Consider the following 12433-nt stretch of genomic DNA (forward strand, 5'->3'; position numbering starts at 1 on the left):
ATATAAAAAATAACAACCATTTACATGCTTCGTTAATTATTTATACTTGATTCAATTTCAGCACTTCTCATAGTGAAAGAGATATTGGCTTCAGTAAGACTTCAGTTGGGGGAATGTGGATGTGTTTGGAAAGTGTCTGGATTCCTTATGCTATGTCCTGATGCTGTGTCCTCTGTCTCCCGTTGTGTTGATAATTTGGTGTTCGTGTGATGAAAATACCTGACCAGCAATGAGGGAGGAAAGGTTTGATTTGGCTCTACATTTCAAAACATACATTCAGTCTGTCAGTGAAGTCTTTCAGTCTGCTGTGGCAGAAGTCTGTATTGGTGGCTGTTTAGATGGTGGCAGACCAGAGCCAGAGATGGACTCAAAGGCCTGACCCTACTGATTGAATTCTACCATCCAGGTCCTGCCTCAGAAATGTTCTACTACCTTAAATGCCACAAACTGCAGGTCGGGTATTCAACACCCGAGCCCATGGAGTGCAGTTCAGATTCAAACTGTGTTCCTGTGTTCCGTGTAAGTCTTCAAAGAAAGAGGCTCAGCATAACTGAGTGAGAATTCTGTTTTGAGCCGTGTCATCCCAGATGCTTGCTATTGCAGCTGTGTCGAATGAACGTCAACGATCCAAACACCAATGTTCTGACATGGGCACTGCTGCGGCCTGGATGTGAAGTGTTCTGTGGAGGGTTGCGTGCTGGATGCTCACTGGGATGCTTGCTCACTGTTCAGGCAGAGCTGCTTGTGAGAAGCCATTAGACCATGAGAGTGCTCGCCCCGTGGGCTGTGAGGAGGTAGGGATCGGTTGGAGGAAGTAGGGGCAGTGCCTTTAAAGGGTATATCCTTTCTCCTTCTCTGTCTGCTTCCCGGCTGCTGTGAGGTGAGCAGCCGTGCCTCACTGAGCCTCTCTACCATGATGCACCGCCTCCACAAAAGCTCACCAAAATGGGGCCATGAACCAAAATAACGTTTTCCTCCCTTACACTGTTTCTCTCAGATATTTGTCTGGAAAAATCTAACACATAAACCAAGAAGGTGCCAGTTTAACGTGTTGAGTTAACTAAAAACAATAAAATCGCGTTCTTTACCACGGTGGAGAAAGGCCTTGGGCTGTCATTGAGAACTTACTGACAGCTTTGTATATGATTATTGCATCAGGCAGGGATCTCTAGATGGACAGAACCAATAGAACGTGAGTGTGTGTGTGTGTGTGTGTGTGTGCGTGCGCATATTCTTGTCTTCTCTCTCATATATGTATTATGGAAAAGACTTAATAGATTGGCTCACGTGATGGGGTAGGTAGTCTGACACTGGTTGCCTTGATGCTGTAACCAATGGCTGCCCAGTTGACAATGCAGACACCTACAAGCTCCCTGGAGAGTCACTGGGGCTGTCTACATAAGAAGGGCAAAGAAGCTGGACTCTGAAGTCAAAAGAGGAGACTGGCAACCGCTCAGGACATAGGCATTCAGGAAGAAAGCGGTGCAGGCAGTTGGACAGGCAGGCAGGCAGGCAGTTGGGCAGGCAGGCAGGCAGGCAGGCGGGCAGGCGGGCAGGCAACTCTGTTTTTGCCTCATACAGCCCAAGCAAGGTGCTACCCATTGTTGGTCCTACATCAGTTAATCCCTTCTTATTCTAAATCCCATCAGGATGATAAGGAAGATCAGCCATCATGGCTGGGGACATTAACTACTGACTTTTCAGGCTCAAAGCTGTTTAGGAGCTGCCACTTAGGACGCTGTTTGCACGGGAGCAGTGGTTTGCAGGGAGCTCTGGTCAGAGGATCGGGCAAATGGACTGATCTTTGTCCTGTGGGGCATTACACAGGGTTGATGATGGGAGTTTAGATTGTGGCTTGGGTATTCTGAATCAAAAGAGCCAGAGCGTGTAATGTATTTTAAGAAGGTCTTTGGAAATTCTCTATTATTGAAATAAAGTTAGCTTTAGGACATTGTCATCCATAGACTTTCATGCTTGAATTAATTAAGATGAATGATGTTAGTGTTTTTTAGATAACACAGAAAGCTGAGAGAGGATTTATATTAACTCTGTGGTTCTTAGGCTCTTGTAAACTTTGAGGTTCCCGTTTACTTCATGGTCGATTTGCTACCAGGCTGCGAGGACAAAGGGACAGAAGTGGTAACAGAGGGCTTTGTGTGGTCCCTGAACACAGCAGAAATAGCCTTCCAAGAGACAGCGCAACTTCATTCAAGAGTGAGGGGAGAGGTAAAGAATGGGAACAGTGGCTGGGGTATCTCCTATCCTAGAGCTCCTAGCACAATATCTAATTATCATATGAGCAGCTGGGGGAAAGCTTCTTCAGGGAACTGTGTCAAGGGTCACACTACAGGTAAGTTAAGCGTCTGGGCCTAGAGACATCCCCAAATAAGGTCAGACAGAAAGCAGGAAGCCCTCTGCTGGGAGGAAGTCCTCCATATTGTTTTGGTTGGAAACAGCTGCCATGCCTGGTAGACTGCAACCTCTGACCAACATGGCCTCCCAACATAAGCCAGGATCCCTTGTTCTAGAAATGATTATGATGCAATATTGTCACATGAAAAGCAAGGAAAGGAGGAGGTATGTATTCTGGTTTCAGTGAGTACACAGGACTTCCTGAGTCTAGCCGGTGTTCTCCTTCCTAGCCTCCACCCAGTGCTGGAGAAACAGGGCTTCTTTGTATGAGTCCTGTATTAATCTCATTAATTAAAAAAATGGAAATGGAATTAGAAGAAAACTGGAGGACAGTTTTATTAGAATTTGTGCATAAAACAACAGGGCAAGCAAACTCTAAACCTTGGCAACTGTCTGGAGGAGGGAGATGGAGAATGGGAAGAAAGAAAGTCATGCCTTTTGGGTCTAAGGAAACCAGCCTGTTTTGCAATGGAGGTCAACAAGCAGTTGCATGGTAGAAAAAGAAAATCCAGAGAAAACCCAGAGCATCAGGGAAAGCATGTGTGTGTCTCTGGACAGGACCTGAAAAAGATGGAAAGTAAAGACAAAACTACAGTTTGGGAGCCCAGGAAATTGTACAGGCTTGGTTGTACACCATGTGATAAGTAGCTGTATCCGGGGAGAGGCTTCTGAGAAGTACATTCTCATTAAAGGGGTAATTATTCCTCCCATCTCCTTAATATATGTTTAGATGAATCTGTTTCCTTGAGAGGTGGACTCATGGCCAGGTGATTGACAGCTCCAGTTGGACTAGCCCTTTAAGAAAGGGGAAAATAATATGGCATATATACAGATAAGAAGATGTAGTCTATCTTTCAAACAGATTGGAAAGTCATGTTGCCACCAAGAGCCAGAGACAGGACTTAGGTTTTGTTCTTTTGACCTTGAGGAGGAAGCTTTCACTTAACAGGCCTCAATGAGCTTGGTATCTCTGTGTTTTTCCATGTGGTCCTTTAAAGCTAAACAGGGATGGTTGTGATGTTTCTGAGGTCCAAAGTCAGTTACGAGGAAGGAGTCCAATCTCAGTGGCCTAGGATCCTGTGAGACACGGAGGCTTCTTAGAATTCCTGGTGGTCTCTAGACTAACAAATAACGAGGACAGTAGGGCACAGCGGCAGAAGGAGGTAGGTGTCATTGATAGGGAGAATGCTTTCCAGGCCCCATGATCATAAATGTTTCCCATTTTGAGTAGTGTTGTGTCGCATGTGTGTGGTGTAATCTATTAAGGACTGGAGGGGAGGTGGGAAGCACAACCATCAACTCCAGTTTCCTTGGCAACGTGACTCCAATATCACAAATACTTCCTGCAGGTGATACCCATGCAGAGATCTGACCAGGATATCCACAGAGAAGAAGGAGGGGCTGCCATTTGTTTATGAGCATTCTAGTTATGAAAATTTGCAGTCAGATTTTATTATTGCTGCTGCTGTTTTTGTGACGACTGCCATTGCTAGGATTGCAGCCACAGTCTTCTGCTCATGGCTGTGTGTATCCCTCCTCTTCCTCATCTTCTTCCTTCCTATTCCTCCTCTGTTTTGGTTGTAGAACAAGACACTTTCAACAACATCCTTAGGCGTCTTGGTCTCCCTTATCCTTTGTCGTTTGAAAAAAAAATCAGTTAGTTGTCAAACATACTTCTTGTCCTGTGTCATATTAGGAAGGTCAAAGCCAAGAGGAGGCCACACACGTTTCAAGTCCATTAGGAAGGTCAAGCAAAGAGGGAGGTAACCTGTTTAGAGTCCGTAAACACAGCTACAAGTGTAGTCGCTGGTGACAAAGTTATCACTGCTGTCCACAGAGGCAGATGTCCAGTGTTGTTGAATGATTGGACCATAGAGGAACTAGGAGGTGGTCATTCCTTCCCTTCTGCTCCTCCAGCATCCCCAGGGCTGTCTGCAGCCCATCTCTCCAGGGACCTTTCTTTGCAGTAGCCGTGTTATGTGTGCTCCTCATCTGTCGGCTCTACTGGGCTCCATTGTCCTTCCCCAGCAAGCCACTCACCAGACACAGGTTACCATCAATCTGCATTGATACTTCCCAAATGTACAGGGTCTCCCAGCCTTTCCCACCTGGGCTCTTTGGAGTCTCTTGTTATTGTGAGTGTCTGGGCTCAAAGTGTGTTTGGAATCCCATGCAATATTTAGGTTATTTTAGTACTAGGTTTAAAAAGAACTGTGCCTTAACACAAAGAATAGCAACTAACCCATCAAGTGATTCGTTAAATACTTGATTCCAGTTCATCATCTCGGGGAAGGGGACACTGGTTTAAAGATGACCTGTTGGGGGGCAGTAAATATTTACAGTGTTTAGAATGTCTAGGATCCTTACACATAGCAGTACAGTTACTTCCTGTCATGTTGGTTACTACCATCAAACAGAATTCTGAAGGTGGCTCTTCCTTCAGGCCTGTGCTTGTAGAGGGCCATGCACGCCCCTGGCAGAGCCTCCAATGATGCTGGCAGGAATGATGTCTGAGCCCACTCAGACATCTCTACGTGCACCACACTTGGGGTTTTAATTGTTGGAGACACACTAGACCCTAGGAAGCTGTGCACTGTGAATTTACACATGTGCCCAAGGCTATCAAGGTCACATTTTATGATGCTTAGGAGCCAGGCAGATTGTGTGTGCTCTGGCCTAATTAGCAGGCCTTGGACAGGTCACTCACTAACTGTGTATGGGTTTTCTCATTTGTGTGGGAGGGATAAGGGCTGTGTCTTCTTCCTAGGGCTGTAAAAGTTAAGTGAGTTACCATCTGTGAAGTGCCCATGAAGACAGAGCAAGACTTAATAATCTTACCAGTGGTGTCTGCTGTCCTTGTTATTATTTATTATTGTTGTTCTTGTTGTTGTTACCTGGATGTGACGCCAGACTTGTAATCTCCTACCTGAAGATATGAGTAGAAACCCAAATAGCACAGTGTATATTTGTGTCTAGAACAGAAACCTGAAGCGATCGGCCATTGAAATATAGCCTCTGATAGTAAGGATGGTGTGCTTGATTTGTACATAGGACATAAGAACGCTGCCTCTGTCCCTCAATGGCACAAATGAATTGGAAAAGTGTGAAATGGGTAGGAAAACTTGAGGACAGTGCTTTCATTGTTCAGCTGTAACCCTGAAAACAGGTGTAACAGAATAGAGGGTTTGGCTTATACTACAGGCCCTATCTGTAACAGGCTGTATTGTCAGAGTTGCAAGCGGCCATCTAGGTCACTGGTATGCGGGTACCTTGACATGTTTAGGGGTTTTCAGTTTGCTTAGTAACAGAAGTAATTACGATTTTTCTTGATTTCCGGAGTCTCTCTTTCATAGCAGGGAAGTCCCCAGAATAGCTCACTAACATGTCTTTCCTGTATTTTGAATTGACTGTTGTAGAAATCCGCTCTCAGGAGGAAATGCGCGGTCTGCAAAATCGTAGTCCACACTGCCTGCATTGAGCAACTAGAGAAGGTAAGAGAGCGCCACCTGCTGGCGAATGTGTTCGCTGCAATTAATTCGCTGCCAGGATTTGGTGTCAACTTCTAACTTCTTTCTGAAACAAGGGCCTTAAAAACCAAGAGCAGAAATGAAAACTGTGAGTTCCGTATGACTACCAGAGTTAACAGTGAAAACTGTTACAAAGGCCACTCATCCTTCCGCCTTCCTGTTTAATTTGATATTGTGCTGTGTTGGCTTCAGGGAAAGCATAGCCACACACAGTTCCCTGTTAGTCTCCTCTTCCACAACGTGTTTCCTTTAAGGGGGGAAAATGCAATAAGCTTTACAATATCAAAGCTTCCATATGTCTCCCAGGGAGAGAGCCAAGCCAGCGGAAAGTGGGAAGCGGCTCTCAGACTCCACTGCAGCGCTGCTTTTTTTTTTTTTTTTTGCTGGTGCAGCATAAATGTGTGGCTGAGCTGTGAGGGGCATCCCAAGGGTGGTGTCTCGTCTCCAGAAATGGATTCTGAATGTCTATTTATCAACTGCGGGGAAGGCGGGGGGGGGGGGATTCTCTATTAGAGAGTTGCCTGCTGCTGTCATTTATAATTCTTACTCCATGTCCAGGCAGGAGACGTGGAATCTATACTCTCATGCTGCCATTTGTAAACACGGTGGGGCTATTTTAGATTTGTGCAGTGTTTGCTTAGCTTCACCCACTCCACCAGCTGCGGTCAATTTATGTCTTACAGCCGCGCCTGACCCTTCGAATATATTCTTTCTTGTCTCCACTCTGCTTCACTTTATACAGGAGCAAAGGTGGCCACGAGGACGTCTTCTGTCTACAAAGCAAGGTGGTGCTGAGTCCCTTCCAGGGAATATCTGTGCGTGTGTTTGAATGGCTGTCACAGCAGTTAGGACCTCCCGGGTTTATATTTTCTACTTTTAAAAATCTAACTCAACCGGATGGGCTCGGCTGCCACATGTTTCATCTTTGACTATGACTTCTTCCTCAAATTCACAGGCTAAGTTAGATTTCATCTATGGCAACGCAGGGGCACTGGCTGGAGGTGTGAAATCTTTCCGTGCCAATGTGGATTATCTAGGGAGACGCTTTAAGGAGAGGATGGCTTATTCTTTGCGGGTTTTTGTTTTATAGTCTCAGTGTCAACAGCTGTTGGTTGTTTTTGGTTTCAGGTAATTCTATTCACTTATCACTGGCCTAACACACTTTTTTCTTTTTTTCAAATGGCAGATTAATTTCAGATGTAAGCCAACATTTCGGGAAGGAGGCTCCAGGTCACCAAGAGAAGTGAGTTCTCCCTTTGGTACAATGAACCCCCAGGGATTCACCAAGGGTTGACAAACGAGTCCCTTCTTCCTTCATTACACAGCAGTCTCTTCTTGATATGCCAATAAGGACAAGGACTCTCCAAGTCCCCTCAGCACACTGCCAAGGTCTTAATGAGCGAAACAGAAAAGTAGAGGTGGGATTCAAAGGCTAAGAAAGCAAAATCCTTTCTTTGTCTTGTGGCCACTTTCTTTTGGGGGTGGGTCTAAGCTGTTCTGGGTGTGAGGGGCACCAGTTACTGATTACCCATGTCCATGCTGGAGTCGGGCTGCTGTCTTCAGAGCCAGCCTGAATGCTGTGTGACCCAGGGAAGCTTCTCCTCTATTCTGCCCCTGCTGCTCACTTTACCTGTGAAGCAATACACACATCCATCACAGGAGGAAGTTAGGTTCGCTGCTCAGCACATCTGCTAATAATAGACGGGTTGTGTAGACTGTAATGGAGGGCAGTTTATATGATGATGGGAGTGTGAGGGGAGGAGGCAACATGGACATAGGACTGAATTTTCTGCCTTTGTGTGGAGGAGACAGGTACCACAGTTCAAAGAAAGCAAGAGGAATTGTGTGTGTGTGTGTGTGTGTGTGTGTGTGTGTGTGTGTGTGTGTCCGTCCTTACTATTCTAGAACCAGGCCTCAAATTGTACTCTCTAATCCACAAAAACAAAAGCTTTCAAGCTACAGTACCCATCCTCCTTAGATGGCGGTGTGGTGGGCCCTGGTGTTGTCCACTGTCTCCCAAGCACTGTTGGCTTTCATTTCCTCTTTAAGTATAAGAATTCTTGGTAAGTATGCTTCTTCCCCTTTACTTACACTCCTAGTGAGATGAGTTTCAGTTCCACGTAGAGATTTACCCCTTGGGAGTCTTCCCAGCCAGTGTACTCCTCAAATCAGCCCTGTGTAACAGTGAGATGGGCAGGGCAAATCGGTCAGATGAAGGACTTCCTGGAAAATGTGGGCACTGGCTGATTCTTTCAGGAAGTGTCTAAGGCAAGGGGTGAGACATGATAGACGCAAAGCGGCAGCCTTCTAGACGTAAACCACAGCAGCACAGATGAGAGATGTTAGTAAGATGTGTGACTTGGGGGGATGAGTAAGAACTAGACAATGACAGTCCCTGCAAGCCAGGCTAGAAGTCAACAGGGACTTGGAAGGGGCATTACTCTATTTAAATAGGACACATTATGCTGAGTGCAATGTGGAGGGAACATCATGTCGTTCCGGGCTGATACTACTGGGGACATAGAGACCATTTGGGCAGTTCTTGCCATAGACTGGTTAGGAAATGGTAGCGTCTGAGCTAAGAGAAACATGGTGTGGTGAGGCGAGTTTAAAGGAGACAAATGGGCAGGATTTAGTAAAGGGTGGGTTTGGGGTGTGAAGGCCGTGGTCCTTGGAATAAGTCAAGCTTCAGTTGAGCAACACTGATCGGGTTTCAGAAGAAGATGACTTGAGGATGAGGCTGAGCTGAGGATACCACAGGGAGGTGATGGGTTTGCTTGTAGAAGCATCAGGATTGAGGGGTCCCCTTGCCCCTCTGCGCACATGTCTGTGTGGTGTGTTTGTAAAGAACGGTAAGCTATCTGTGAGCGGGTTAGCACATATAGAGACTTCTACTGTGAAACCAGAAACATGCATAGAACATGTGTGAGCACGGCACGGAGACGACAGCAACCCCTTGAGACATAGTGAAGAAGAAAGACCCTGTATAAGCTGGGGCACACTTGCGGGGTCAGATATCCAGGCAGTTGAAGTAGGAGGATTGCATGAGCTTAGGCGTTTGAGGTTAATCTGGAGAATATGTGAGCATAATGTGTTCTTGTAATGAAAAGGAGAGATTGAGAGGCAGCAGAGTGAGTGAGTGATGGGGAAGGTTGGAGGTGGTTGTGGTGGGAGAGGAACTACGAGCCTCCAATGAGTTGGTTTCTCTCACTGTTCAGTATGGCAACAAGGGGTGAGGGGCGTGTAGAAACGTGGTGGCATATGTTCTGCCCTTAGTGCTATCCTGCTGAGTTGTAGAGCTTTCTGGAAGGTCACTCAGGGACAGCTCAAATGAAGGCGTTTCCCTTATGAAGGTCTCAGGGGCACTTTTGTGTTCTTAAATTGGAGGGACCGAACTTCTGACCGAAGGATGTATGTATCTACCATTGATTTCCTGCTTCTCTCTCTCTCTCTCTCTCTCTCTCTCTCTCTCTCTCTCTCTTTCTCTCTCTCTCTCAGCTATAACTATATGTAAAATGTCTCTGTTGCAAGTCTGAAAAAATGTTTTCATTGGCTGTAATAACTTCTTTCCTCTAAAACTGGACTTTCTACAAAAGTCTTGTCAAGGACTTGATCGCTCTTCCTTTCCCGTCTTTCAACCTCTACCTGCCCTATCTCCAATATTTCCAGCAACTAAAGTGTTGTGAAATTCAAAAAGAAAAACACTAGCATTCCTTAACCCACTGTGTCTTAGCTGCCGCTCTGACGTTCAGTTCAGTGTCCATGGCTAAGCTTCCAGAAACCGTTATCTGTATGGATTATTTTTAGTATGCCATCTTTTAGCACATTAACCTGCTCTTATCTAAGTTTACTCAGTTGGTGTTCTGAAACTGTTGCTAGCGATCATAGGAAATCCAGTAGGATTTTTCTGTCCTGATCCAATCTCTCAAGAATACTCAGAACATTCACACAATCCATTCTTCCTGACTCCCAGCAGAGCTCTTTCATCTGGGTTGGACTTTTTCCCCCTTCCTTGACCTTGGCTGTCTGATTTCAGTGTCCCTCCTCCAGGCTCTGCATCCCTGCAGGTCCCCTGGGTCTAGCACTTGTCAGGATTCTCTAGCCTCTGCCTGCTGTCATCAGGAGAGCTGACAGCCCCTGCCTTTACATTTATTTCCAGTTTACACCCTTTGACATGACCGCTAAATATGCCATGGTCATCTGAAATACAATAGATCAAAACCCAAAATATTATCAAGACCATAAAATAATCCCCCCCCCCATCTATTTTCACCTTATAAAATGAGCTGCCCAATTGAAGACACTGGGGGGAGTGATTTTTGCTCATTTGTCAGTCAAGTCAGTTTTATTTATAAATGTATGTCACATCCATCCATTTACTTGCATGCCTGCTATCGGCAACTTTGACTAAGGTATGGATATTTCCCACCAAGACCGCTGCAGTAGCTTCTCCATGATTTCCCGTTACTTCCTCCCACCTACCCATGACTTAGGGAGAATGGTCGTGGTTTGTTTGTTTGTTTGTTTTGTTTTTTGTTTTTTGGTTTTTTTTCTAGCAATCAGACCAGGGCATTTCCCGCTGATTTCTCTTTTTCCAAAGTCCCGTGTAATCTGACCTTGCAATATGTCTCAGCCCTTTCCAGCTGCAAAGGGACATTCTCTAAGTTCCCTGCAAAGGGACATTCTCTAAGTTCCAGAGGTGTGTGACAAGCTTTTCCCCACTCTTGGACACTCATGTTTTCCATGACAGTCTTCCAGATCTTTTCAGCTCAACCTTCACATCCTCAGAGGTTGTCCTAGTCAGCCCTGGTTGCTATAACCAAATACCATTGTCTGTTTCATTATCAGCAAAGAGCCTGTCCTTTAAACACCTTTGGTGACTAGAGAGTCCAAGGTCAGAGTGCCCGTGCGGCATGGAGCAGCATGGTGAGAGCTCTCCTGGAGGTTCCAGAGTATTGCCTTTTTTGTCACTGCATGGAAGAAAGAAGGAAAGTAAAGGTCTGGGGTCCCTTTGGTAAGGCATCAGTCTTATAGATGACAGCCCCATCCCCCTGACCCTCCTTTCCTGACCACCATTTCTGGGTTTAGAATATCCATATATGACTATTTGTGGGTAACCCAGAGCTTTTCACTGTTGACCCCTGTGAAGAGCAAGCTTAATCATTTTTGCTAAATACCTTGTCCTCTTCACTCAGGTCATGCCGTGTGTCATAATTATTTATTCACATTGCCATTGGCTTGTCTGACAGTGTTTCTCTGCACTAGTGTAAACCCTAGGGATTATGCATGGAATTTGTCCCCACATAATTGTGCCAGGGCATAGACGGACCAAGTAATCACTGGGTATGTGCTGCCTGCATGCACTTGTAAGAAGGTCCATTTCTTGCCAAATTAATCAGAACTCTTGGTTTATGAAGGGTTTTTGAAGATGAAACTTGTGACCGTGACTCAGTCGACTTACTTAAGTTCATCATTTAATGTAAGTGAAAGAATATTCCTGTTGGACTGAGTTTGACCTGAGCTCAAATCCACCTTTGTTTTTTTTTCTTACTAATTGGTAAGAGTCTGCAGACTCAAGATTGCTGGTCACCGAGCCCTACTTTGTAAAGCAGTTCCTTAATGAGCATTTGTTGGATTCCTATGCTGTGCCTTTGTGAGGTCAGTTTTCTTACTCATGATCTATAGATAGATTGGATTATGATTTTCTTAGATTTTTTTTTCAAGCATTTCAGTGAACCATATTTTGAGTTGAATTGGTTGTTTGAAAGTAACTGAGCAATTATATTATGTACTTTGCTCCCAATTCTGAATATGAGCCTTGAGATAATGTATCATTGATATTTTAACACCCATAAGTAATAGCTTTTTCTTTGCCCAGGGCTTGAAGTGGCATATAAATAATTCAGAAACTATGATGGACAATAAGAAGATATTGTCTTAGAAGTGTTTGTTGGCCTTTGTAACAACAATATGTCAACAGTCAGATATGTAGTGTAAGGATCTCAAATCAAACGCCAGTTCGCCAATGTGAGATATATGACTTATAAAGAACACTGTGAAAAATTTAATTTCAGCCAAACAATTCAGGAGCTCTGAATAAGCGTTTAAAGAAAAATGTGGGAAGAATCTGATTTCGGTCTAATGATTTAGAAGACACGAATCACATTCAGAAGAAAATGGTATGAAAATTGAAAGTCCTTGGGCAAAAAAGGGTTCGAAAATAATAGTGATGTGATGGTAATGGCTTTTCTTTTCCTTCCTGATGAAGACAGTTGATGGTCTTCCTTCTCCCAAGTGGTAACCACATGATTTAATTGTCAAATAAATAAGGCTCAGGATTATATTCAATCCAGGAAACATTTATTGACTATCCACTTAGTTGCAATTATGTTTAAGTTGCAGAATATATTTGTATTTGGCCCAAGAAGAACTCCCAGCAGAAGGATTATGACATCTCAAACCGTACAGCTAAAAATCTCAGGAAGTTTGTCAGC

At 44.7% G+C, this 12433-nt stretch overlaps 1 protein-coding gene across 1 annotated transcript in view; it reads left to right on the forward strand.

Annotated features, from left to right (window-relative positions):
* Positions 1-12433, forward strand: part of Dgki (diacylglycerol kinase iota) — a 421628-nt gene that overhangs the window by 175638 nt on the left and 233557 nt on the right. The window contains exons 4-5 of the mRNA XM_051174678.1: positions 5829-5903; positions 7126-7182. Coding sequence (XP_051030635.1) covers positions 5829-5903; positions 7126-7182 — 132 coding nt within the window. The remainder of the gene's footprint in view (positions 1-5828; positions 5904-7125; positions 7183-12433) is intronic.

The sequence above is a fragment of the Phodopus roborovskii genome, unplaced genomic scaffold (assembly GCF_943737965.1).
Source record: "Phodopus roborovskii unplaced genomic scaffold, PHOROB, whole genome shotgun sequence".
Classification (NCBI taxonomy): domain Eukaryota; kingdom Metazoa; phylum Chordata; class Mammalia; order Rodentia; family Cricetidae; genus Phodopus; species Phodopus roborovskii.